General features: G+C 43.0%; 1 protein-coding gene and 1 long non-coding RNA gene across 2 annotated transcripts in view; one reads left to right on the forward strand and one right to left on the reverse strand.

The window, feature by feature from the left end:
- The window catches only part of gas7b (growth arrest-specific 7b), a 454,230-nt gene extending 440,870 nt beyond the window's left edge, over positions 1–13,360 (reverse strand). Inside the window, exon 1 of the mRNA XM_069929483.1 lies at positions 12,771–13,360. Coding sequence (XP_069785584.1) covers positions 12,771–12,950 — 180 coding nt within the window. The 5' untranslated portion in view covers positions 12,951–13,360. The remainder of the gene's footprint in view (positions 1–12,770) is intronic.
- LOC138759291 (uncharacterized) lies at positions 12,425–20,051 on the forward strand. Its single transcript, XR_011354696.1, has 3 exons — positions 12,425–12,650; positions 13,215–13,341; positions 14,837–20,051. It is a non-coding gene; the product is annotated as an uncharacterized lncRNA (long non-coding RNA).
- Positions 20,052–25,479: the final 5,428 nt, after the last annotated feature.

Genomic DNA, 25,479 nt, shown 5'->3' on the forward strand with positions numbered 1-25,479 from the left:
CTTGCTGCGGCAGTGAACGTACAACAGATTTTCTGTTCACTGTTCTAGATTAGCATGCGGATGAGACTAAACAAATCTACCTGATAATCGGGTGCCAAAATCTTTTGTGGCCTTCAACAAATTCATATTAGAATACCTATTCTCCCTGATATACTGGCCAATATTAATTCCACGACAAACATCATGAATGCAGTAAAATCCCTGGTGTCCGGAATTCGAGCAACGTCTCCAAGCAACGAGTAAAAAAAAAATTGAGGAAATAAATAAATTTTAGAAATGAAAATAAATAAGAATAAATTTAAAATTGTAAGAGTAAAGGTTCTCTGAAGCAACACACAACCCCTAGGTGTAGACGGGAGCGAACATTCGGCCAGTGGAGTGCCCTGGCTGTACCCCATCCACAGCAAATGTTTGAATAAAGTTTAAATGAAACTGTGTTTGAGTAAAATGTCAAAGCCCAGGATGAAGAGCTGGCCGATGCTGCTCGCTGGAGTGACTCTCCCAATCCCTGCCTATGAAGACTTCATTAGTATATCATTAATTATATTAGTTAGGCTTTATCTGTAAACTTGGGGGAGGGGGTGTTATTTATGATGGCGGCATGGTTTGCACAGCACATTGCCAGCAACAGGAATTTGAATTTAAATTTAATGGGAATGTAGAGAACGTTACACAATTGAGGACTACAATACTGATTTTTTTTTTCCAAATTTATATTTTGCTCTGTATTTTGCCTTTTAAATTGTTTATTCTTAATGCAGGTATATTAGTTAGGCATTGTAATGAGGGCATCTCAGGCAAACGGAAAAATTGCATATCCGTCATCCGCAATCCCTGTAGGTGCCGGATACTGAGGATTTTACTGCATGCATATCAATTGCTTGTGGTTCCATTGCTTCTTGTGTTTCCAACACTAGAACAATCCCTTGCTTCAGAATGACTCAGCTTGTTGTGGAAGTTTTTTGTGCTGCCTTGAGATTATGAAGGTTTTCCCTTGGTTCATTTTGTACAAGACGTGCAAAATGAATGCCAAGTGCATTCATAAGAACATGACAAGCTTCAAGTTTGGAAAAGGATTCAGTGAATTGTACATTTCAAAAGTTATCACGAGTGCATTGGCATGCAATGGAGTGACAACAGGAAATATCACATTGACCACGGTTTAATACACTTAATTTACTTATGGACTGTGTAGCCTACAAAATGCCAACATAAACTTTATCCCTCAGCAGTACCAAGGAGATTCCAAATCAGCTTTTAATTTTTATCACTGTCAACTCTCAAATAATCTTTGCCTGACTTAATATTAAATATTATGAAGATGTGCGCCCCAGGCTTATTTTGCATTTTCATGAAGAAAAGGAATTTTTAAAAAAAATGTAGACATACAGCAATGGTAACAGGTCATTTCAGCCCATGAGTCATTGCCACCCAATTATCCTACATCCCCATTTAGAATGTCATAATCGATTACAATGAGGGCCAAGATTTATCTGGGAAAGTGGGTTTAATTTTTTTTCCCCCAAGGTGGAGACTCAGAGATTCTATGGCACATAGAAGATGCAGGGAACATCCAATATGCAAAAGTCAAATGAATGAGGGCTTAATTGAGTCTGATAAGATCCAAGATGTCTTGTATCGAGAAAAGTATGATCTTAACAGTGAGGGTCAGCATAGCTTTGAGAAGGTCAAGTCTTACAAACTTGACTTAGCTTTTTGAGGAGATGATGATTGATTGATAAAGACAGGACAGTGGATGTTTTCTCCATGTAAACCTTTCAGTAAGGTTCCCCATGGTTGGCTGATCCAGAAGATTAAGGCACATGGGATCCATAGAAACTTGGTGGATTGGATTCTGGTCACCTCATGATAGGAAGGATCTGGAAGCTTTAGAGAGGGTGCAGAAAAGATTTACTAAGATATTTCCTGGATTTGAGAACATGGCTCCAATAAAATGTTGAGCAAACAAGGGTTTTTTCTCTTTCAGGAATGAGAGATCAGTTAATAAAGGTGTACAAGATTATGAGGCATCGGTAGGATAGACAGCCCTTTTACCCCTGGCCAATATCAGATGATATCTGTTTAAGGTGACTGGAGGAAAGTTCAAGGGAGACATCAGAGGTAAATGGTTTTTCCACAGAGAGTGGTGGGTGACTGGAATATATTGCTGGGGGTGTTAGTGGAACTGGTACAATAAGAACAGTTAAAAGGCTGTTAGAAAGGTGCATGGATGTAAGAAAAATAGAAGGTTATGGGCAGTGCATTTGTTACATTTGTCGTAGAATGGTTACATTTGTCATAGATCAGCACAGTGTGGTTGGTAAGGGTTAGAATGGCCAAAGGTCAGCACAACATTGGGACAAAGGGAACGATACTGTTTTGTATCGTTCTATGATCCATGATCTCAAATTTGTTTGGAAATACATGAAATAGGTAGTGGTGGAGTGGTGGTACTGTGATCTTGGTGTTCCACCGGGATCATTGTGGAATCACTGTTATTGGTGATGAACACAATTTGGAATAAAATGTAGGTGGGCTGATCAATCATTTTAGAGATGGCACACACTTTAACAGATGCATGGAAAATGAGGAAGGTTGGAAAATGATTCAGTAGCATGTAGAACAATTGGAAGTATGAGTAGAGAAATGGGCAGATGCAGATGAAGAGGTTGAGATTCTCAATGGTTGGTGATAAAGGAGACCTAAAAACAGTTTTGTTTTACTTAAAATAGACCCATCTGAAAATGGTTTCTACAACTGGAATCTTCAGGCTGGGACCTAATCCGATAAGTTCCCTTTAGCTTAGTGCTTCTCAACCTTTTTCTTTCCACTCACATACCACTTTAAGTAATCCCTATGCCATCAGTGCTCTGTGATTAGTAAGAGATTGCTTAAGGTGGTATGTGAGTGGGAAGGGAAGGTTGAGAATCACTGCTCTAGACCCATTGTTACTGAAATATTCTGCTTGATAAAAATGGTCATAGGCCCATTTCCTTTGGAGTTATGAAACCATGCACATAACAAGTCAATTAGGTACAAATTAAAACAGTGGTTTTCAAACTTTTTCTTCCCACTCACATTACCACCTTAACCAATCCCTTACCAATCACAGAGCACCTATGGCATAGGGATTGCTTAAGGTGCAATAAGAGTTTGGAGGGGGAGGAAGTTTGAGAACCACTGGTCTAAGTTCTTTATTGTTGTTGCTAAAGAGTAGAGGGAAAGTTATTAAGCATCCTCCTGTAAAGGCAGTAAATCTCACTGTGTCCAATAAATCAACAGTCATACCATACTCAATCATATTAAGAGATACACCTACAGTTATACTTAATGCATTACCCTATTCTCTCTTCATAGTCATACACCGGTCAATGAATTACATTCATAACGTTCTCCAGATAGTTAACGTCAAAAAATATTATATAATTACTTATGGTACATGGATACAATACAGTAGATGTAATTTTAAACAATCATAAATTTACTTGCTTAGCCTCATCTACACACACCTGCAAGAGAAGCTGTACTTTTGGATCCACTCGGGGGACTGAAAATCCAAAAGTTCACATTACCAGATGGACTTCATACACATCTGGCCTCGCGTGCAGTTCTGTAATTATTGCTTCAACATAAATGTCTTCTTAATTATAAATGCATTGCATTCTTAGCCATCAAATTTTTTCAATGGTTCCCACAAAACAACAAGGCTATAACTACTGTATTAATATGTGTGTTATTAATCATACTTTATATTTGATACATAGCTGATGTAATGAATTCCACTGCAACAATATCTACTGTGATTACTTCCCAAAGCTCTCCATCTTTATATCTCTTTCACATCACCTTGACCCCCAACCAACCCCCCCCCCCCCACCCCACCACCACCACCATCTGTTTCCACAGCCACTGAACGTTTCTTTTTTTTTCCCTATTACTTCATTTAAAGCAACAAATTTCTTCCTCTCATACTCGGTCCTCAAATATCACAGGCAAAACCCTCCCCACCAAAGAGAACATCTCCAAGGAATGCTGCCCAATAGAGACCAGCAGCAAACATCAAGGATCCACACCACCAAGGACATGCTCTGTTCTCGCTGCTACCATCAGGAAAGAGGTCCAGGGGCCACAAGACTCGCACCACCAGGTTCAGGAACAGCTGTTGCCCCTCCACCATCAGACTCCTCAACGACAAACTCAAATAGAAACTCATTTAAAGATTATTATCTTTACACTTCATTGACTTTTTTTCTCTCTGTATTGCAGTGTGTTTACATTTCTTTATTTGTTTACATGTGTATGTTGACTACAGTTTTTTTTTGCATTACCATTTCCTGCCTCGCCTGCAGGAAAAAGAATCTCGGGGTTGTACATGATGTCATGCATGTACTCCGACAATAAATCTGAAAATCCAACCTGACCTATCTCTATCTCTTTTCTTCACTGGTGTGACTATCTTGCAGCCTCTCTTACCATTCTCTAGCCACACTGTGTTAGGTTAGCATCAGTTATTCTAATCTCAGGTATTGTTTGTGTAGAGTTTGCATGTCTCCTTGTGACTGCATGGGTTCCACTCAGATATTCCAGTTTCTTCCCAAATGCTGCCACACAACAAATTGCCCTTATGTTGTAGGTGAGTAGGAGAAGCTGGGTGGAGTTAATGGGGATGTGGGGAGATTAAAATTGGATCAGTATAGGATCTCACTTTTCATTAAAGTTTCTGTCCTATGTCCTTCTCCATGGCTTTAAATGTTTGTCTTCAGTTGCCTCATACAGTATGCACATCAAATGGCCAAGTCAACCCATGCCCTTGAGCTCACCAACATCTTTGCCACTACCACTTCCTCCCACCTATGGTTTTACAAGATCACTATCCTTCAAGCAGCAACAACCAAAATTTGACACCAATGCATTATCTGTGGTCGTCTTGGCATTGATGTTCTCAAAGAAAAACAACCGGACCATATCTAATTACAGAATATCCTTTATAAGGACAGTGTCTGCTACAACAATATATCAAAAGCATACCACCCAGTACATCAATTTCACGGAACACTAGTACTTTTAACATACACTTAATACATCAATTTATCTCCAGCTTTTTCCACTTTATGATTAAAAAAAAGTTGAAATTTATTTAATCAAAAACACAACCCTGTTTACCAGAGAAGTACTTTCATCTCTTAGACCACATCCAAATCATTAGTGCTTTAGAGACTCATCGAAATTATAGGCAAATCACGTGATGGAATCATATATCAATTAATCTTGTTTTTGTGTAGAAATTTAGTAATAAGTGGTGAAATATTTGCATTTTAAATTCAGTTCTGCAGAGGTAACTACTATAACTCTCTTCACCGGCATCAATTACTCCCATTGGCAGAATTAATGTTTTATTTATAAAATGACTGAAGCGCTACTTTATTACATCATTATGTGTAGCTTGAATGGGAATATTTAGGTATTTTGCATAAATACTTTTTCTAGCATCCACAATAATGGAGTAGAGGAAATATGAATTTAACACGACACATGCCCAAGGTTTATTTTACACCTTGTGAACATATAGAGTGGCCACAGAAAATAACAAACTCCCCATGCTTTTCAAAAGATCACACGTAGGCCCATCAAGCCTGCTCTGCCATTCTAATCATCCTCAAACTCAGCCTCACTCCCCAGCTTTCTCCCCGTAACCCTCAATGCCCTGAATGTTATCCTATTTTGTTCAGATGGCCTCCATATACTTTTTTTGTTATTTCCCCAATTACCACTTTTAAATTTATGTAAACATTTTTTTTTAAAAGTTCTTGATCCCCCAATATTTTGACACATGCTGATGTACAATTTGTCTTCCCAGTCCATTATAGGGTTGACTCTATGAATTCTAACAGAAAACACTAACAGTGTATTCTCATATGGAACCGAATACCACAAGATCCCACTCCTCCATTGACAAGCGGTCACGTGTGTATTTTCCAGCAGAATTTATTGGACGTTAATCAATTAATTGAAATTTTAAATGTAGAAACATAGCATGGTAACGGGCCCTTCTGGCCCACAAGCCTGCAGCCTAATTACACCCAATTAACCTACAACCAGTGTATGTTTTGAACGGTGGGTGGAAACTGCAACACCCAGAGGAAACCCACGCAGACACGGGGAGAACGTGAAAACTCCTTGCAGACAGTGCTGGATTCTAATCCGGGTCACTGGCGCTGGAACAGCATTGTGCTAACCGCTACACTAGCCGTACAGGAAGGAGATTGAAGCTCTTAACGTCATTAATATGAAAAAAATGATTAGTGATTTCTGGAGAGGGGCAGAGATCATATCCCTGTTCATATCAATGGCACTGAAGTGGAAAGAGTGGATAGCTTCAGTTTTTAGAAATAGAAATGTCCAATGACCTGCCCTGGGCCAGACACGTTGACACAATAGTCAAAAAAGCACACCAATGCTTCCATTTTCCTGCAAGTATGGCATGTCCCCTTTTTCCCTCAACAACTTGGAGAAGCGAAGGCATGCTCACTGAATGCATCACAGCAAGGACGGGAAGCTGTGCTCAAGATCGGATCATAGTGAATGCAGATCAGAACAGCACATAAACTTTCCTCCCTTCCATGGACTTCATCAATACCTCCCAGTTCCTAGTTAAAAACAATCAACCTACTGAAGGGCCCATCACACCCTGGTCAGATTCTCTTCTCCCACCAGGGAGAAGGCTAAAGAGTGTAAAAGTGCTAAACACGCTTTCTTCCCTGCAACTATCGTGCTCCTGAATGAACCCCACATCAGTGATATCATGCTCCCGCTGCTTGTTACCAATTCATCTTTCTCTTTGTAGCTCTATACTCTGCAAATTTCGCTTTTCTACTTAATACAGCTGTATGAATAGAGCTAACCTGCTAGATTGTTCGCAGAAGAACCCTCCTCACTGAACTAGGTATAATGTGACAAATAAACCCAAACTTAAATGCTGGATAATCTGACACATTTGTACCTGGTCATATCAGAAGCACGAAGCTATCTCGAGCACTTACCTGAAATAAACTACAGTAACCATTCGTAGATCAGAAAAGGATTACCTAAGATACTGGCTATCTTTTGAAAATCCACCAGCTGAGTTTATTAGTGGCAAGTCAGTCATATCAGCAGAGAGGAAGTAAGATGGGCTTCAGCTAACAACAGATACAAGATTGAGAACATACCTTGCTGAATCATACAATTTTTTAAATATATATAAAAAAACTGACTGTCTCGATATGGGGAGGATTTTATTCCTCTCCAAAGTGAAGGAAGTCGTAAATCACCACCTTTAATATGGAGCATAACCAAAAAGCCTATTTGAAGATCAAGACCTCCAATCTGATCAATTATGATCCAGCTTTTGAAACCTGCATCACCTATAGGAAGCATCTCAAAGCACTGGAAATGATCACCATCTTCACAAAATCCTTTAAATTCATTGGAAGGATAAGCAAACTAATGTCAGCACCCTTTCCTGGTCCTTGGTTCTATTCCATCAGCTACAAAACTTGAGGCCTGATGAAGAGTTCCACCCTGGATGTCAGACCATTGCAGCACAGTGCAGGCCCTTCAGCCCACAATGTTGTGGTGACCTTTATAAACCTAATCCACAACAATTGAATCCTTCCCTACCTCGCATCCATAACCCTCTATTTTTTTTTCCATACATGTGCCTGAGCCTTTGAACGCTCTTCTTGTACCAGCTTACGTTGGGTTGTTTTTGGGAATACAGCATTGTAACAGGCTTTTCCGGCCCACAAGCCCAAGCTGCTCAGTTACACCGATGTGACGTTCTAGTCCAAAACATTTTGTATTTTCAGTTATCCTACTCCAACCCATTCGGTTGCCCCACAACCCCATCAACACGACCATCGATCCTACCACTCACGTGCACCATTTGCTGCGACCAATTGACCTTCCAGCCCACACGTGTTTGGGACATGGGAAGAAACCGGAGATCGCCAGGAGAAACCCGCCCAGTGAGAGGGAGAATGTGCAAACTCCACACAGACAATGCCAGAGGTCAGGATCGAACTCAGGTCCTTGGAACTGCGCGGCTATGGGCTTCCTGTTTGAGTCGGCCTTATTGGTGCTGCTTGATCTAATGGGTATTTTTGTTGCAGCAGGGGAATACTGTATTTATTATGTGCAACCAGCAGACATGGATTATAATTTGACAACATGGTCAATACAAATATTGAGTCAGTTCCTATTCTCTGTTCTAAATGGTGAGATGTGCGTGGCCGCAACTAGCAACAATGTTCAACTCCTGGTGTTCCAGATATTTATTACAAGGAGATATTAGTGTCACTTGCAATCAGGGCGCCCCTTTTATAAAGCAGAATAATAGATTATGATTTCCGACTCAAGAATCTAATGATGCATAACAATATTTCAGTACTGTTAGACTATGATTAATGTGGTCTAATGTTTGAAACCAGAAAGGCTTCTCAACAAGGATTACTGCCACATAGAAATTTGTTTCATTGGATGACAACAATGTGCATCTGAGTGACAATAAAGTAACCCCTGTCTTTTTAAATGTGGATGAGCTAAAAATACTGATTTGAAATGAACAGGCACTGAAGCAGTAGATAGGGACTTTTATCCAACTAACTAGCATTAGATCACAGGCATCAGGCAGACTGGCTGTTGATTTCTGGGTGGGTGAGAGTGACAGGGAGGGTGTAAGATCAGGGCAAGGCCATGGGGAAAATAAAAGGAGGAAGCCAGAGCATGACTTCACGCTGAGAGAAGGCCAGAACCCCACGGCAAGACTGTAGGGGAAGAAGCTGTGGGTGGACGAAACAGAAGGATCGGGGTGTGGGGGGGGTGTGGGGGGAGAGAACCAGAGCGAGCTGATATACAGACAAGGGTCAGAGAGTTGCATGTGGGAGGGGACTGAGGAAGATACGGTGGGAAAATCATGCACGTTTGTTTCCATCTGCATGTGAACATGATTAAAGTGCACGCATTTAGCGAAAGCGTGGACATGTGCCTGGGTGCGTAACCATTTGTCCGTATGTGTTCACATGTTGTATGTGCAGCATAGCCTTATCTTGAACCTCCATACCATCTGAACAAGACCTTACCCTAAAAAGACCAGGTGTAAGCTGGCGTTCAGTTGGTCACCACATTACAAGAGTTAACCACCATTCCATTAAAGTCAAGGGTTGTCTCCAAGGAGATAGTGGACTACCAAGAAAGACAATATATATTCCTCCCAGATGAACAACATGCTTCTCAGGAAGGGTGTGGGATGTGAAAGAAATTCTCAGGTGCATTAACAAGTGAATTTAAATTGGATCAGCTGTGCTGCAGTTGGTCAGATGTTGTGGAATTCTGATAGCATTTGACGTGATAGATCATATGAATATGACCTAAAATGTTGGTATTACTGCAAAATGTCCATTAATAGCCCTTTTTCTACTGGCATCCCAGTTAATTGGCCATGCAGTGTCTCGGGATAGGAAGCCATTTGTGCTCTTTCCACTGGGCCCCCTTTAACCAGGACAGCGACTGCTTTTCCACTGAACAAAACTCATCCCCGGATTGGAATGATTGGAAGTTGACCTTTTTCCACTGGTTTAATCAGCTCGTCAGCATCAGCTGATGCCAGGGATAGGAGTCGGGGTAGAGGCCATCAGTCCCCGGCGTGATTTGACATCATTCATTTGATGCCAGCGATCTAGCTGTTTTTCTTTTCCACTGAACCCTTAACCAGTTAATTTCTGGAACAAGGTGCCAATGGAAAAGGGCTAATGACTCATGACAAACATTAAAAATACACGTGCTTTCAAGCAGTTATGTAATGAATAGTCAAATAATTTAGCATTTCACAGGATTAAACAATATGAAGAATAAACTTGCAATATCAGTCTGAAACAAATGGACAGACAAATATATTGTAACGACTGTCTTTTCATGGTTTGTCCTTCAAAACGCAACACCTCACAGTTGTTCATGTTAAATTCCATCTGCTGTTTATTCCAGCTTGTCCAGATCCCTCTGCAAGCTTTGAAAACCTTCCTTGCTGTCCACAACGCTTCTGATCTGAGTATTGTCTGCAAACTTGCTGATCCAATCACCACATTGTTGTCCAGATTGTGGATCTAGATGACAAGCTACGCTGGTCCCAGCACCGATCCCTACAGCACACCACTAGTCACAGGCTTCCAGTCTGAGAAGCTATTGTCCACGGCCACTCACTGGCTTCTCCCACACAGCCAATGTTTTTGAATACTTTAATATGAGATTTCACATCCAAAGTACAGAGGACCTATGGATAGATGTTAAAATTCTCAAAGATACACTACACTTAAAATCACCAATGCCTGAAGAGGGCACATAAAATCAATGAACCGGTGCAGACTTGAAAGGCCAACATGGCCTGTTTCCGCTCCATAAATGGTTATATGGTTTGCCAACTCTCTCTTTGTAGCTTTTTTTTATTTTGAGGAAAAAAATTAGCCGTTTTTACCCTTGCGTCCCAGTAAATCAGCCGTTCAGTGTCCCGGTTAGGAACAGTGTTTTTGCAGTTCATGCTTGGCCTCTCTTAACCGGGACCCTACACACTTTCGCACTTACAAGAAGCCATCCCCGGGGATAGGATTGTTTGACCTTCAATCGGAAAAGTGCCCGAAAGCGACGCTGGGGATTGCAGTAGGCGTCGAGGCCGCCTATCCCCACCGTGAGATGACATCTTTTCACTCCGGTGTTCAGGCGATTTTGCTTTCACACTTGACCCTTTTCCAGCCGATTGGCCGGTAATTCCTGGGACCACCCGCAAGTGTGAAGGGGGCTATTCATGGTCTGCATAAAACCAGGTGAGAAACATTTTGCCAAAAATATTAATGCTTTGGAGTTCTACATTAATTGCCACTGGGTGTACAAAATATCTACATGCAATTTCATCTCAGAAGTTTAAAAATATGAAATAGAATCTCTAATTGAATGCATTAAGTGTGCTCAATTGAAAAGCAGTCTTAATGTCCATATTGTGTTGGTTTTATATTATTAGGACAATAAATATAATTGTGGGTCTTGATTTTGGCAAAGATAGATAAAATAGTGGATATAATGTGAAGGGGTTGGTGTATCCTGTTTAGTAACTCAATTCAAAATAGATCAATGAATAGAAGATGAGAAATAAGTGCTGCAGGCAGCCAGTACTTTACTGGAAATTCAATTACACAACGTTATATTTTCAATATCATATTTTCAATGTCATACAATTGAAAATCTTTATTCCCCGCCCCCCCCCAACCCCAGATTGAAACACAATGATAACTATCTTCAATTCATTTTGTGCCTCTTTAGAATACAACCGAGCATTTCCTATTGTGAGTCATCCTTGCAACCTCAACACCATTTCCGTGTCAGGCAATACAGACTGATTTCACTCTTAACGTAGCGCTCCGTTTGGACTCCAGAAAGGAAAACATGGGTCGCATCGATGATTGGAGAGCTTCAAGGCGAGTCGAAGACATGCCCGAGTTCTTGGCCGCGCCTTCACATTCAGTCGTGCAAAGGCATTCCCCACACCTCTGTATTCTGGGTTCCTCGATCCGAATCCCTCTGACTGCAGTTCCAACAGCAGCTCCTCGCGTGTTGCCATCTGACAGGATCCATTCATTCCCTGGTCCCCCACCCACTACCCCACTACTGAAGGCTCGATGCAGTCCTGCTGTGCAATGGTCGTCCTTCTCCCGAAGACCCTACGATTAAAGTTTCCCCCACCGAAACCCTCGGGAACTAACCTCAAAGGTCAAAATCACGAGATGCAAAGCAATGGATACAATGGTGGTGGGGATGGGGGGTCGTCGGTGGTGGTGGGGGGTCGTCGGTGGTGGTGCTGGGGGGGTCGTCGGTGGTGGTGCTGGGGGGGTCGTCGGTGGTGGTGCTGGGGGGGTCGTCGGTGGTGGTGCTGGGGGGGGTCGTCGGTGGTGGTGCTGGGGGGGTCGTCGGTGGTGGTGCTGGGGGGCTCGTCGGTGGTGATGCTGGGGGGGTCGTCGGTGGTGGTGCTGGGGGGGGGTCGTCGGTGGTGATGCTGGGGGGGTCGTCGGTGGTGGTGCTGGGGGGGGTCGTCGGTGGTGGTGCTGGGGGGCTCGTCGGTGGTGATGCTGGGGGGGGGTCGTCGGTGGTGGTGCTGGGGGGGGGGTCGTTGGTGGTGATGCTGGGGGGGGTCGTCGGTGGTGGTGCTGGGGGGGGGGGGTTCGGTCAACGCGCCAGTGGTCGAGTGAGGAGCACCGAGGGGTTCACACACTGCCCACTCTTGACAAGCTCGGGTCTTGGCCAAGCGCCGGCGAGCCACGACGTGCCACCCAGGCGCTGCTCGCCCCGCAGAGGACTCTGCACGCCCCCGGGCGAGTGGGCATTTCGCAAGCCTTTCCCGTAACGTGGCGTGGCCCTCTAGTGGAATGTGAAAACTGGGCTCCGGCCGCCACAACCAGCTCCACTCGGAGCCGGTTTAACACGGAACAATTGCAGCCCCAAGCCCGCACGTCCTTGCCAACCCGTCTCAACTCCCTCCTCGCAGGCGCAACTCGGATAGAGCCGCTCTCCCCGGCAAATGTCAAGAGTTTCCGCACCCAGGCTCAGTCGAAGGGACGATCCATCGCAAGGTACACCAACCCACCCCTCCCGGTTAAATTAAACGCCCCTCGCATTTCCCACCCCCTCCCCCCGAAACTTCAATCCGTTTCAGCCTCAAAAATAAAATGCAAATCTCCGCCGGGCTTTACCTCCAGCATCTCCACGTAACTGGCAGGGAACCAGCCTCTGGCCCCGTCCTTCTCACCTTCCCACCATCCGCCGTTCAGCACCTGTAAGACCTTGATGATCTCCCCAGCCTCGAACTTCAGCCCGTGCTGATGTTGGTCCCCAGAAAACGCGTACAAAGTTTTGCACAGGACTCCGGCCATGGCAAGCCCTGGACTCTTGCTCTTCTTATCTTGGAAACCAGTTGACTGAACCCGAGGAATGGTGGAGACGGGGCGATCTGCTGCCCCCCCTCCCCTCCCCTCCTCCTTCCCTTCCAGAGACGGGGCTGATGCTACAGACGGGACTCCCCCATGGTCTGTCTGTCGCCTCCGTGACTCAGGACTCGGCTCCCGACGAAACGAGACAGAGAAGTTCGAGAGGGGAAGAAAGTGCCGCCGCTCTGATCTGCTCTCGTCCTGTTCCAGTCGCCAGGCTCGTATCGCAGGCCGTTGCAGTTCTGACTGGTGGCGCTTTGACGGGAAGGAAACGAACTGTTCGCTCCACCAGTGATTAAGACGAAGACGCTCGGCGAGGAGGGTGTCATCGTTTTAGGTAAACAAAGCAACGGTGCAAACCCATGGACTTTCACGTCCAACGTTCTGTGATCGACTTGGCCACATTTTTGCTTTTAGGAACACTCTCTGCACATTTGATAAGTTACTTTCGTTTGCCCCAATAGAGGCTCAACAGCAACAGGCAACTTTTCAGAAAGGGGGAGATAAATCCTTTCTGCGTCTTTTAATACCACCTTCGTGGTCTTATTTATTTTTTTTTTAAAAAGAATGATATTCGTGGTTTTCTGCTCGAATGGAGATAGTTTCCTTCCTTTTTAACCACACTCTTTATTTGAACAAGTTCTGTGCTTGAGCCCCGCTTTAGTGACAGTCGGATTCAGTTTCGACAAGCCGTCTTTCCAAATGCTTCCCCCTCTCTCCCCTCCCCCTTCCCTCCTCTCTCCCCTTCCCCCTCTCTCCCCTTCCCCCTCTCTCCCCTTCCCCCTCTCTCCCCTTCCCCCTCTCTCCCCTTCCCCCTCTCTCCCCCTTCCCCCTCTCTCCCCTTCCCCCTCTCTCCCCTTCCCCCTCTCTCCCCTTCCCCCTCTCTCCCCTTTCTCCCCTTCCCCCCTCCTCTCCCCTCCTCTCCTTCCTCCCCTTCCCCCCTCTCCCCTTCCCCCCTCTCCCCTTCCCCCCTCTCCCTTCCCCCCTCTCCCTTCCCCCCTCTCCCTTCCCCCCTCTCCCTTCCCCCCCTCTCCCCTTCCCCCCTCTCTCTCCTTCCCCCCTCTCTCCCCTTCCCCCCTCTCTCCCCTTCCCCCCTCTCTCCCCTTCCCCCTCTCTCCCCCTCCCCCCTCTCTCCCCCTTCCCCTCCCCCTTTCCCCCCTCTCCCCCTCTCCCCCTTCCCCCCTCTCCCCCTTCCCCCCTCTCCCCCTTCCCCCCTCTCCCCCTTCCCCCCTCTCTCCCCCCCTCTCTCCCCCTTCCCCCCTCTCTCCCCCCCTCTCTCCCCCTTCCCCCCTCTCTCCCCCTTCCACCCCTTCCTCCCTCTCCCCTTCCCCCTTCCTCCTCCTTGAAGCAACTTTTGCCTTAGGAACACACAAAAGAAGCACTCCTGGTGTACAATGACCAAGAAAGCAGCGACAACCCTGCTCTTCACATGAGAAGATTCTGGATTTTGCCAGTGGACAGCATGGTATTTCTAAATTTAGTATCTTTCCCCTTTGGATTCCAATGACCCTTATCCCGGTGGTCAGGAAACCTTTTTCCTTCCTTGTCCCTTTGGAAACTTCGAACAGTTTTAAAAAAAAATCAAACAATACCTAATCCCCACCAACATGATTAATGAACTGGTGTTTAAAAGGATCATGGCTAATTGCTCACTCCCATTGGTAATCTTTTCTCTTATCCATTTAGGGTGCTAATGGATCCATGGGTATTGAGCCTTTATAGGGCAAACATGGATGCAGAACCAAAGTTTGGGACTTGAGCTCTTCATCCTGGTCATACCTTGAGGAAGGGCTCAAGCCCAAAACGTTGGTTATGTATTGTTATCACTGCAGGGCGCTGGAGTTTGGCTGAAGGGGTACCAGGTATTGGAACCGGGATGCAAGAAGGCGCCGAAAGTTTCCTGGTCGTGTCACGGATTTGGAGCTGGAGCTCGAGGTGCTGATGGTTGGGGCTTCAGGATGCTGCGGCACCGTTGGAGGTGAATTCATGGACTCTCCTTTGCTTCTTGTTCTCTGACTGTAAGAGCACTTCAGGCGATTTCTGCCAAAGGCGAATCTGTCTGCCTTACGGCAGACGAAAGCAGATTCAGTGTAATATTGCACCTTTTTTTTAAAGTACATGACAATAAAGGAATCTTGAATCTTTAATCTTCATCTTTGCTAGAAAAAGTACACTTTTGACCTGCTGAGTTGCTCCAGCACTCTGTTTTTACTTCAATCACAGTGTCTACAGTCTCTTGTTTTACTCCATGGGTATTGACGGTTATTTTCCAAGTCTGAAGCTGGAGATAATTAAATATGAAGACCATCAAGGGATAGCCTTATCAGTTCTCTCATGTCTGCTCTCAGCAATGGACAAGACACAGGTTCTGAGAGCAATCACTCCCAAACCTTAGAATACTGACCCTATAGAATTATATATTTTGAGGTGCCTTATATTGTAGTCATGTACTGCAGCTGATCTGCAAATATCATAACCTCACATAAACCAACCCAAAAACCTGCTTTTGCAAGGGTCAGTTGAATTATCATCAACCAAAACAAAAAGGGCTATTTTATTTTTAACTCGTTGAGCATTTAATGACATGAATTCAGTACAGGAGCAAGCCATTTAACTCAAGTGTTTTTGTTTTCCTGTCACTCACCTTCATTGAACCCAATCAGCGAGACCTCCTTCCTCCAGCACTTGGTTTATCAAGTTTCCCCTTGTCCTTCCTGATCAGTAGAAACAGTGCAGACCAACTATTTCATGCAAGATCAACTGTCAGCCAATTCCAGACTGGAGGCGACTCACGGAACTTAATAATGACAGACAACTTGCAGGACACCGACAGGCCATTTGATCCAAGATGCTGGGATTTATTCTGCACGCAAACCTCACATTCGAACGAAGTCTTTACATTTTTTTTTCCTCATAGATCAATCAAGTTTCATCTTAAATATATCAATGCTTGTTACGACAAATGCTCCACTTATCTCTAAATACACACTCACTTCAGGCAATGAAAATGCAGACCTAATAAAAAATTTAATAGGGTAGGCTGTGATTACTGCCTTTGTATCATTTACACTCATCTACATTCTTGAGATCTATCCTACTGGACCAAATCATGAATTTAAACATCTATATAATGGGTCTCTTCTGTCTTCTCTTTTCCAGAAAAAAACCCTCATTCTTCTCTGTATTTACTGATATTGTACTCCCAAACCCCATTCTGTCAACTTTGTTAAACCATTCTCACTTGCTTCTGCTTTTTTTAGCCATGCCAAATGCCAAGCAATTTGTTGTTGAAAGAAACTCAGGAGTACGATTGAATAACTGTCATCAAACTTCATCTCCATCTTTTCATCATGTATTAGAAAAGAAAACTACATAAAGACATGTTTTCCATATTTCATTAGATTTGCCATATAATTGGCAAGGCCTAAAGCAAAATGGTGGATAGGGCAATTAAATCATTTGCATTCCATTTATGCTCTTTTATTTTTGCATATTTTCCAGGAGACAGTATTACTGTGAATGTTAAACTTCTTTATAGAACTCAGCATCACCCTGAGGCTGTGACAGGTTAAATACCCTACTTGTTTTATTTTTTTGTTGAAACAGTTGTGTAAAAATTTAAGGTCTCGTAAATGATATCAAGCATCTGATAAATGCAATGGCTCTGGAAACCAATGTCAGGCTAATAATGAATAAAGTGCTATGCATTCTTAATGTTCTTATTGAACTGGACCATGTCCTCTGAATCAAGTACGTTTTTCCTCACTGAAATGAATGGGGGAAAAAAAAATTACTGCTGGAAGAATGATAAGCCTTTTCATTCAATAATTTTAAATATTTTGTTTTTGATTTTTAATGCTTTCAGTTTGAGAATACTTCAATCATTTTTCCCCCCCCCCCCCCATACCCAATTGCTTTTTAATGCTTGTGTGCTGCTTAGTCCCATGTCAGTATGCTGGGAATCAGCTGTCTTGCAGCAGATGTGCCAAGGAACAAGCTGGGAAAAAAAAAATTGTGTGGTCAAATGGGCAGGTGGATAGTTATCTTGGGGCAATTGGCCCCATTATCTGATGTTCATTACTGAAATGCATTTCAGCTGTTAACTATATATCAATACCCACCAACTATTTTAATGTACACATCCTGGTATAAATAAGGCAAAATACAATACAGAATGTTTTGAAGCCATTCTCTGCTCTTTTCCTTAATACACACCCTTCCTAAACCTAATTCTTCCTAACCTTTTTTACTTCATAACCACGTTCTTCCACATTAGAAAATGAATATCTATGCTGTATTAAAACCAGATGATCAGAAATTTTAAAAAATGCCAATTTGCAACAAGGTTAACGCATGTGCTGTTCATTGGGGGACAGTCATGGAAAATGTTCCAAGACTCTGTTATCAGAATATTTCTCTTGCAGTTAATATAAACGGTTCCCTTCAATTGATGACTAACACCCATTTTTTTTTCTGCCAGGTTATCTATTTATTACCTTAGCCATTTTCAGTTTAACTAAGAATTTTCTTACAAGATTATGTAATTACATTGACAGGAATCTTCAATCAATTTCCTATCATTTAATGATGCAACCCAACTATTCTGAATCATATGTTACTGTGGGGGAAAAAAAAACTCCAGCTTTTCTTTTACATCTGACTTTCATTGACTTGCCACGTTCCACACTAATGCTATTGCTCAGTGTTATCAGCTCAGGTGTCTCTGTTTTTGTGTGCACATCTATATCATTTATATATTTGAATGGTAATGAAGATTTTTTTCATTAACTTTTCAGCCTAAGATTTCCTTTCTGGATGTGGTTATTTTCTCAATAAGTTCCTCAGCTGCCTCTCCACTCATAAGATTCTCAAACTGGCATCAATGACATTTTGGAGGCCTGGGGTAATTGAAAGTTCACAGGGCACTTAATCCATTTGTTAACAAGAATTAGCTAGCCTCCCTCATTGGCACAGCTGTGTGCCATGTGCTTCTTATTGGGGGTCAGTTGTGGAAATCTCCATCTCCAGACATTAGAATATTTTCCTTTCGTCTATACATTCTTTTGATCTGCCTTTTTTTTTAACCCTTTGGATTCCATGTCTCTGCTTTCAGGGACTACCAACAAGTGCATATAATTTGTGTCCCCATTTTTGCTGGACTACCAACAATTGCATGTACTCCGTGTCCCGGTTTTCGTACTGTAAAGGTTTGCCCATGGTGTATCTATTATGAAAGGTTAAAAATGACTGGAGTCTGAAGGGTTAAAATGAGTCTGTAATAAAAGGTTACAGTTAGAGTGATAGGGGACCATAAATGTGGAATTGCTTGCATTTCATTTCAGTTTCCTCACATACAGTTGGTTTTCCCACCTGTTTTTAATAAATTTAAATAAAAGCACACAAAAAGACATCCAGACATTCACATGCTTCCATATGTGGTATAGATGGGTGGAGTGCATCTGTTTAGAAATGGTAACAACAGCAGAAAAATGCCAGTGAAGTTGAGTACACAGTTTAGCAAGTTGCATTTTCTTGTGGGGGTTGAACAAGCCAAAACATTAATTAACTGCACAAGATTTGTCAAGACTTTTCAACAAATTAAGTGCAAGATAGGCCACCTGCATTAACATTACAACTGGAATGTGGCCATTCTAATCTTTATCAAATTGAAACTCACATTGGCACCAACAGAATGCTTAAGATCAGTATGAGGAAAATGAAATTACAACATCTCCTTAGAAAAAGAAGAAATCTAATGTTCCTTTTTCTTCACATTTTCTGCGCTGTTGCACACCTGTGGTTTGTGGTGGTTTTTTTTTTCTGGAGTGGTATGAGGTTATGCACCATACGAAGCTGCAATCTACTTCCTCATCCTGTCATGTCTGTGTCACTAGATCCCAAACTGCCTGTTGAATTATACTAATACTTCTTTGCAGCAACGTTTTGAACCTTTGGCTCATTTTTTGAGCTCGTTTCCACTGAATGGAAACTATTACAATAAAAAAACTGTGAACAAAATATATATTTTGCATTCATTCAGTTATTCTGTTCAGTTGCTAACCACACATGCCTAAGACATTGAGACACTAGTAATGCTATCCTTCCTGGTAAATCCCCTTGCTGCAATATTCAATAATTTTTAAATTTGTTTTTGAAAATGAATTATCCTGAACCTTTTCTTTAATGTAAAAGAAAGATTGCGTGAAAGCGGACTTGGTAATGTGAAATGAGGACCGGCACTGCAACTTCAACCGTCAAGTATCAGAAAGGCCAAGAGAATAAATGTTAGTAGATTGCAGATTGGAAGAGATCTCAGATCATAACCAATTCACAAAGTCAAAAGCAATAGCAATTACATCTCTTTAATTGCTTCGACTTTTATACAGGGCATTTTAAAATATTTTTAATTTAGCTACCTAATTTTGGAAAGATCATTTGCATTAACTGAAGAAAAGTCCAATTAAGAATTTTAAACAGAATCTTTTGGTCCTACATCACGGAAACAGGCCCTCAAGCCGGACAAAATGCCCTTTGGCTTTTGTCTTACTTGACTGCGTTACACCCATACCCCTCCAATCCCTTCTCATCCATCTGTCATCCAAGTTTTTTTTAATGGAAACTAAAGGACCTGCCTCCACCACTTTGTCTGGCAGCTTGTTCTATAGGCCCATCACTCTCTAAGTGACGAACTGTCCTGTCATGCTTCATCTAAATTGCACCCTCCTCACCTTGTAATTTTGCCCTCTTATCTTATATTCTCCCACTATAGGAAATAGACTGTAATTATTCATCTTATCAATACCCCTCATGATTTTATAGACTTCAATAAGATCCCCTTCTCAACAGGCTTAGTTTTTCAGTCTCTCTCACATTAACTTAATTTCCCCAGTCCTGGTAAAAACTTTATAAACCTCCTCTGTACCCTTCCCAATTTTATATCTTTCCTATAGCTAGGAGATCAAAACTGCACACATTATTCCAAGTGAGACCTCACCCACATCTTATATAACTTCAACATCATGTCTCAACCTAGATTGTATACCTAAAATGGATGAGAGGGGGGGTGGGGGGGTGGTTTGGGAGGAAAGGGGGGGGGAGAAAAAGTCACTGTATATGTGTGAAAAAGAAATTGTGTATATCATGGCTAATGTGATTTATGGTGTGAAAAATAAAAAATTTTAAAAAAAAACAAAAAAAAAACATCATGTCTCAACACTTGTATTCAATGCTTCGACCAATGAAGGAAAGCATCCCAAATTCTCTCTTCTCTACTCTGTTCACTTCAGCTGCCATATTTAAAGAGCTATGTACTTGAATTCCAAAGTCCCTCTACTCCATTATACCCTTTTGGGACTCTGCCATTAATCAAGTCCTGCCCTGCTCCATCTCCCAGCAGTTTCCCTAACACTGACATGAGACTACAGTTACCTGCAGTCCTTTTTAAACAACAGCACCACATTTGCCATCCTCCAGTCATCCATAACTTTTCTCCTGTCCTGAGCAATGAGTTAAGAAAGGTCGGCCAAGGCCCAAGCAATTTCCTTCCTGCCATCCCACAATGTTCTGGAATGCACATGGCTTGGAGCCGGAAATTTATCTACCATAATATGATCTAAGACGGCTGCACCACTTCATTATTGATGATATAGAAATTGTGAACACAAGCACAGTGACATTTGGCTAAAAAATGAATATTGCAAATTAGTTCAGTATTTTCCAAAAAATGAACCTGTAGAAAAAAATGTCCTATCATTATCCTGTCTACAAATCTAACCTTGAGAAATGTAAACATGCATTTACTTAATGTGCTATATGTGAAAGTGGAAATAATAACAATCAGATATGATTGAATCGGACAGGAATCATTATTTCTCCCCATTACAAAGAGCTACCTAACCTGACCTTTGTATAGTAAAGAGCAATATAGCTGGAGCAGATGGAAACGATCAAGAGCAAATGGATTCATGTGTGGCAATGGTCTTCTTTTCCTTTTTCTGAGACATGATGATCTGTTTCCGCTCTGGTTTGCCACGTGGGTGATGAGGTCAATGCCACAGATTTTCCCATAGAGGTACGAGAAGGTGCCTGACTAGACTGGTGGATGATTTCTGAGGCAGTGTGTTCCTTCTGATGGTTATACAGTATTTCCACTTGCTCATGATGAATGGACTCAGGTTTTCAATATCATCCCACATGTTCCTTTAACACTTGGTGTGGTCATGGGTCAAATGTGAGGTGGAAATGAGGTTAGAGGACAAAAAGCAGCATTGGGATTCTGGAAACAATGCTAAAGTCAAACAGATGAACTGGGAACTACCCGGGGGGGGGGGGGGGGGGATTATTCAGCAGGAAATGGAAGGTTGGAAAGGGAAGTACTGAAGACCCGCATGAGATCAGATTTAGGATTAGAATGATTGATTGAAGTAATAGCCTGATATGATGTTTGGTGTATGTTGGGTCAGCAGTTTGGAGAATAGGAAAATTTGGACGAAAACTAGAATGCGATTGTATCATGTATGCTGCACAGAGAATGTGCTACTGAGGGTAAAAACAAGACAACCTGAATGGAAGTTATGATATCAGTGTAAACGTTACTTGATTGGTGAACCCTATGTCCTGTGTGGGTGTTGAGTGCCAATCCAAAATAGAAATGAGCAAAAGTAGTCCTACACAATATTACTGTATTAGACCATAAACCCCATACCACTTATCCAGATAAAATATATTCATATTAACCATCATGGATGCACTGTTTTTATCTTGCATCTGAAAACATCCAAGTCGGAAGGCTAATTGGCCACATAAATCACCTTTAGTGTACTGGGAGCGCCTGGTTGTATGAGAGAGGATATACTCTAGGGACGCAAGTCAGGAAGTGGATTTGCTCAGAGAGTTGGCATAGAGTCAGTGGGTTGAAAGGCCTTCTTCCATCTTATGAGGCAACATACAGTCATCCGTTCAGGCAACATCCGACCGCATAATGTCCGTGGTCCCATAAGGTTATAATATTCAGAAATCTCAATCAGAGAATGGGACATAGTGGACGTAACAGAACGTAGCGAATGCAACAGCTTCCTGCATGCAACACGTGTATCTCATGTCTCTTATATACAAAGCGATTGCACTGTCGGGCATATAGGTTATATATATGACTTAGTTGTCATACTGGCTTATGTATGTACTGTACTGACTTTTCTATTATTATTTTAGGTGAATTTTTGTTACTTACAAATTAAAAGCTTACAGCATTGTACAGTATTAACTATACTATGGCTTGGCTTCGCGGAAGAAGATTAATGGAGGGGTAATGTCCACGTCAGCTGCAGGCTCGTTTGTGGCTGACAAGTCCGATGTGGGACAGGCAGACACGGTTGCAGCGGTTGCAGGGGAAAATTGGTTGGTTGGGGTTGGGTGTTGGGTTTTTCCTCCTTTGTCTTTTGTCAGTGAGGTGGGCTCTGCGGTCTTCTTCAAAGGAGGTTGCTGCCCGCCGAACTGTGAGGCGCCAAGATGCACGGTTTGAGGCGAGATCAGCCCACTGGCGGTGGTCAATGTGGCAGGCACCAAGAGATTTCTTTAGGCAGTCCTTGTACAAGTATTAACCTACTTAACCCATATACAGGTATAAAATCTTTTATCCAAAATTTTGAAAATTCGAAACCTCCAAAAACCGAACATTTTTCTGCATGGATGTCATCTGCACACCAAAGCTCACGTTTGGCACCAAACGTGATCCGACGCGACCCATGCTCAACTCACGCTTGAATGTCCCATGTCAGTAATTAGTGGAGCCCTAGGGAATCCTTACTTTATTGGTGCCAGCGGAAAAAAGCAGAGTCCAGCGCCTCCAATTCATCATATATGTACTTTGAAGACTGTGAAAATGTCAAAAAGAGCTACAGAGTCCCCTATAGGTTACAATGAGAAGCAGTAAAGGAAACGTCTGTTATTTATCAATAGTGCAGACGTCGAGGTACTCGAGATGGCAGAGGTCGACAGCATCGAGTCCACGCTGCTGAAGATCCAGCTGCGCTGGATGGGTCACGTCTCCAGAATGGAGGACCATCGCCTTCCCAAGATCGTATTATATGGCGAGCTCTCCACTGGCCACCGTGACAGAGGTGCACCAAAGAAAAGGTACAAGGACTGCCTAAAGAAATCTCTTGGTGCCTGCCACATTGACCACCGCCAGTGGGCTGATAACGCCTCAAACCGTGCATCTTGGCGCCTCACAGTTTGGCGGGCAGCAGCCTCCTTTGAAGAAGACCGCAGAGCCCACCTCACTGACAAAAGGCAAAGGAGGAAAAACCCAACACCCAACCCCAACCAACCAATTTTCCCTTGCAACCGCTGCAATCGTGTCTGCCTGTCCCGCATCGGACTGGTCAGCCACAAACGAGCCTGCAGCTGACGTGGACTTTTTACCCCCTCCATAAATCTTCATCCGCGTAGCCAAGCCAAAGAGTAAATAGAGTTATTGCAGAAGCTTGATCGTGGTGTATCTGTATGACGTTTTACTGAAGATTATGGTGTGGGAACTACCACCACATATGACTTAAAGAAGCAGAAAGATAAGTTGTTGAAGTTTTACTGCATGTATGGTGTATTTTCAGGTGTTTACCTTAGCTTGAGCCAATTTATGTTTGAAGTTTTACTGTATGTTTAACGTAAAAAAAAGTATGCTGGTAATTTTATGGTCTGCCTTTATCTCACTTCATTTACCACCCCTCTCCCCCACCCCACCCCCACCATCCAGTGCCGCTGCCACCCCGTCCAGCTCCGCAAAACCCCTGTCCAATGCCATAACCCGCCCATCTAATGCTGCTGCAACCCCCCCCCCCCAAGTCTGGTGCAACAGCAAGCATCCCCCAGTCTAGCAGCACTGCAACCCCTCATCGAATGCTGCCGCAAACAGTCCCCGGCCAACACTGCCGTAACCCCCCCCCCCACCAGTGCTGTCGCAATCCCCTCCTCCAACCAGAGACCCTTCTAGATGGAGTGTTTTGTTTTGCACAAATCTGAAATCAGCGCAATTAATTAACATAATTATTGCTATTAGTCCATTACCAGAAAATTCCAAATTCCAAAAATGTCTGGTCCCAAGGGTTTCAGATAAAAGATTCTGTACCTGTATTACCTTGCCAGATACATTAGCTGAAATACAGTACTGTACATGTACAGTATCTTAGCTATTTAGTCAATACAAGTACACTACAGTATCCCATATAGCTTTGCTAAGTATATAATATGGTGTTTGCACAACGTCCACATCGCATAAAGCCCAATTTCACAGAATGTATCGTGAACGTTAAGCGACTCGTGACTGTACATTCATGGACAAATAAGACCATAGGACATTGGTACAGAAATAGGCCTTTCAACCATCATGAGCATTTTGATTTTCCTTCTGAGCCAAACTGCCCAGCCTTCTCCCCATAACCTAATCAAGAACCAATCAATCTCTACCTTAAATACATGGAGTGACCTGGCCTCCGCAACTGCCTGTGGCAATAAATTCCACAGATTTACTACCCTCTGGCTGAAGAAATTATTTTCTCAGTGGACTCCTTTTCAATCTTGAAGTTGTGCCCTCTTGTCCTCGACTCTCATATCATGGGAAACAACTTTTCTACATGGACTCTGACCATACCTTTCAACATTGAAAATGTTTCCAAGAAATCCCCTTTATTCTCCAAAATTCCAACAAGTACAGGTGAAGAGCTGTTCAACGCTCCTCATATGGTAACCCTTTCATTCCCAGAATCATCTTTGTGAACCTCCTCTGAACCCTCTCCAACATCAGCACACCCTTTCTTGAAAGCCCCAAACTGTTCACAATACTCCAAATGAGGTCTCACCAGTGCCTTATAAAGCGTCAACGTTACAACCCTGCAACTCAACTTGCAAGTTTACCTTCAGGCTACATGAGGGGTCCCAGGTCCTTTTTGCATTTGGATATTTTCAATTTTATCCCCGTTGGTTAAAAAAAAATAGTCTACCTGTTTATTTTTTTTCTACCAGATTCAGATTGAGATTTATTGTCAGAGTACATACATAGTGGAAAATAAAAACTGATTCAATGTACACATGTAGACAAATAAAGAAATGTAAACAAACTGACTGAGCGATACAGAAAAAAATCAATAAAGTGCACAAGAGTCCTGAAATGAGTCCCTGATTGAGTTTGTCATTGAGGAGTCTGATTGTGGAGGGGTAGCAGCTGTTCCTGAAATCTTGTGGCACCTGTACCTCTTTCCTGATGGTAGAAGCAAGAACAGCATTTGCTGGGTGATGTGGATCCATAATGATTGCTATTGCTCTCCGACGGTAGTGTTCCCTGTAGATATTCTTGATGGTTGGGAGGGTTTTACCCATGATGTTCTGGGCTGTGTCCATTTCCTTTTGCAGGGCTTTTTACTCGAGGGCAGTGGTGACCACATATCAGACCATGATGCAGCTGGTCAGCACACTTTCCACC

The sequence above is a fragment of the Narcine bancroftii genome, chromosome 3, assembly GCF_036971445.1.
Source record: "Narcine bancroftii isolate sNarBan1 chromosome 3, sNarBan1.hap1, whole genome shotgun sequence".
Classification (NCBI taxonomy): domain Eukaryota; kingdom Metazoa; phylum Chordata; class Chondrichthyes; order Torpediniformes; family Narcinidae; genus Narcine; species Narcine bancroftii.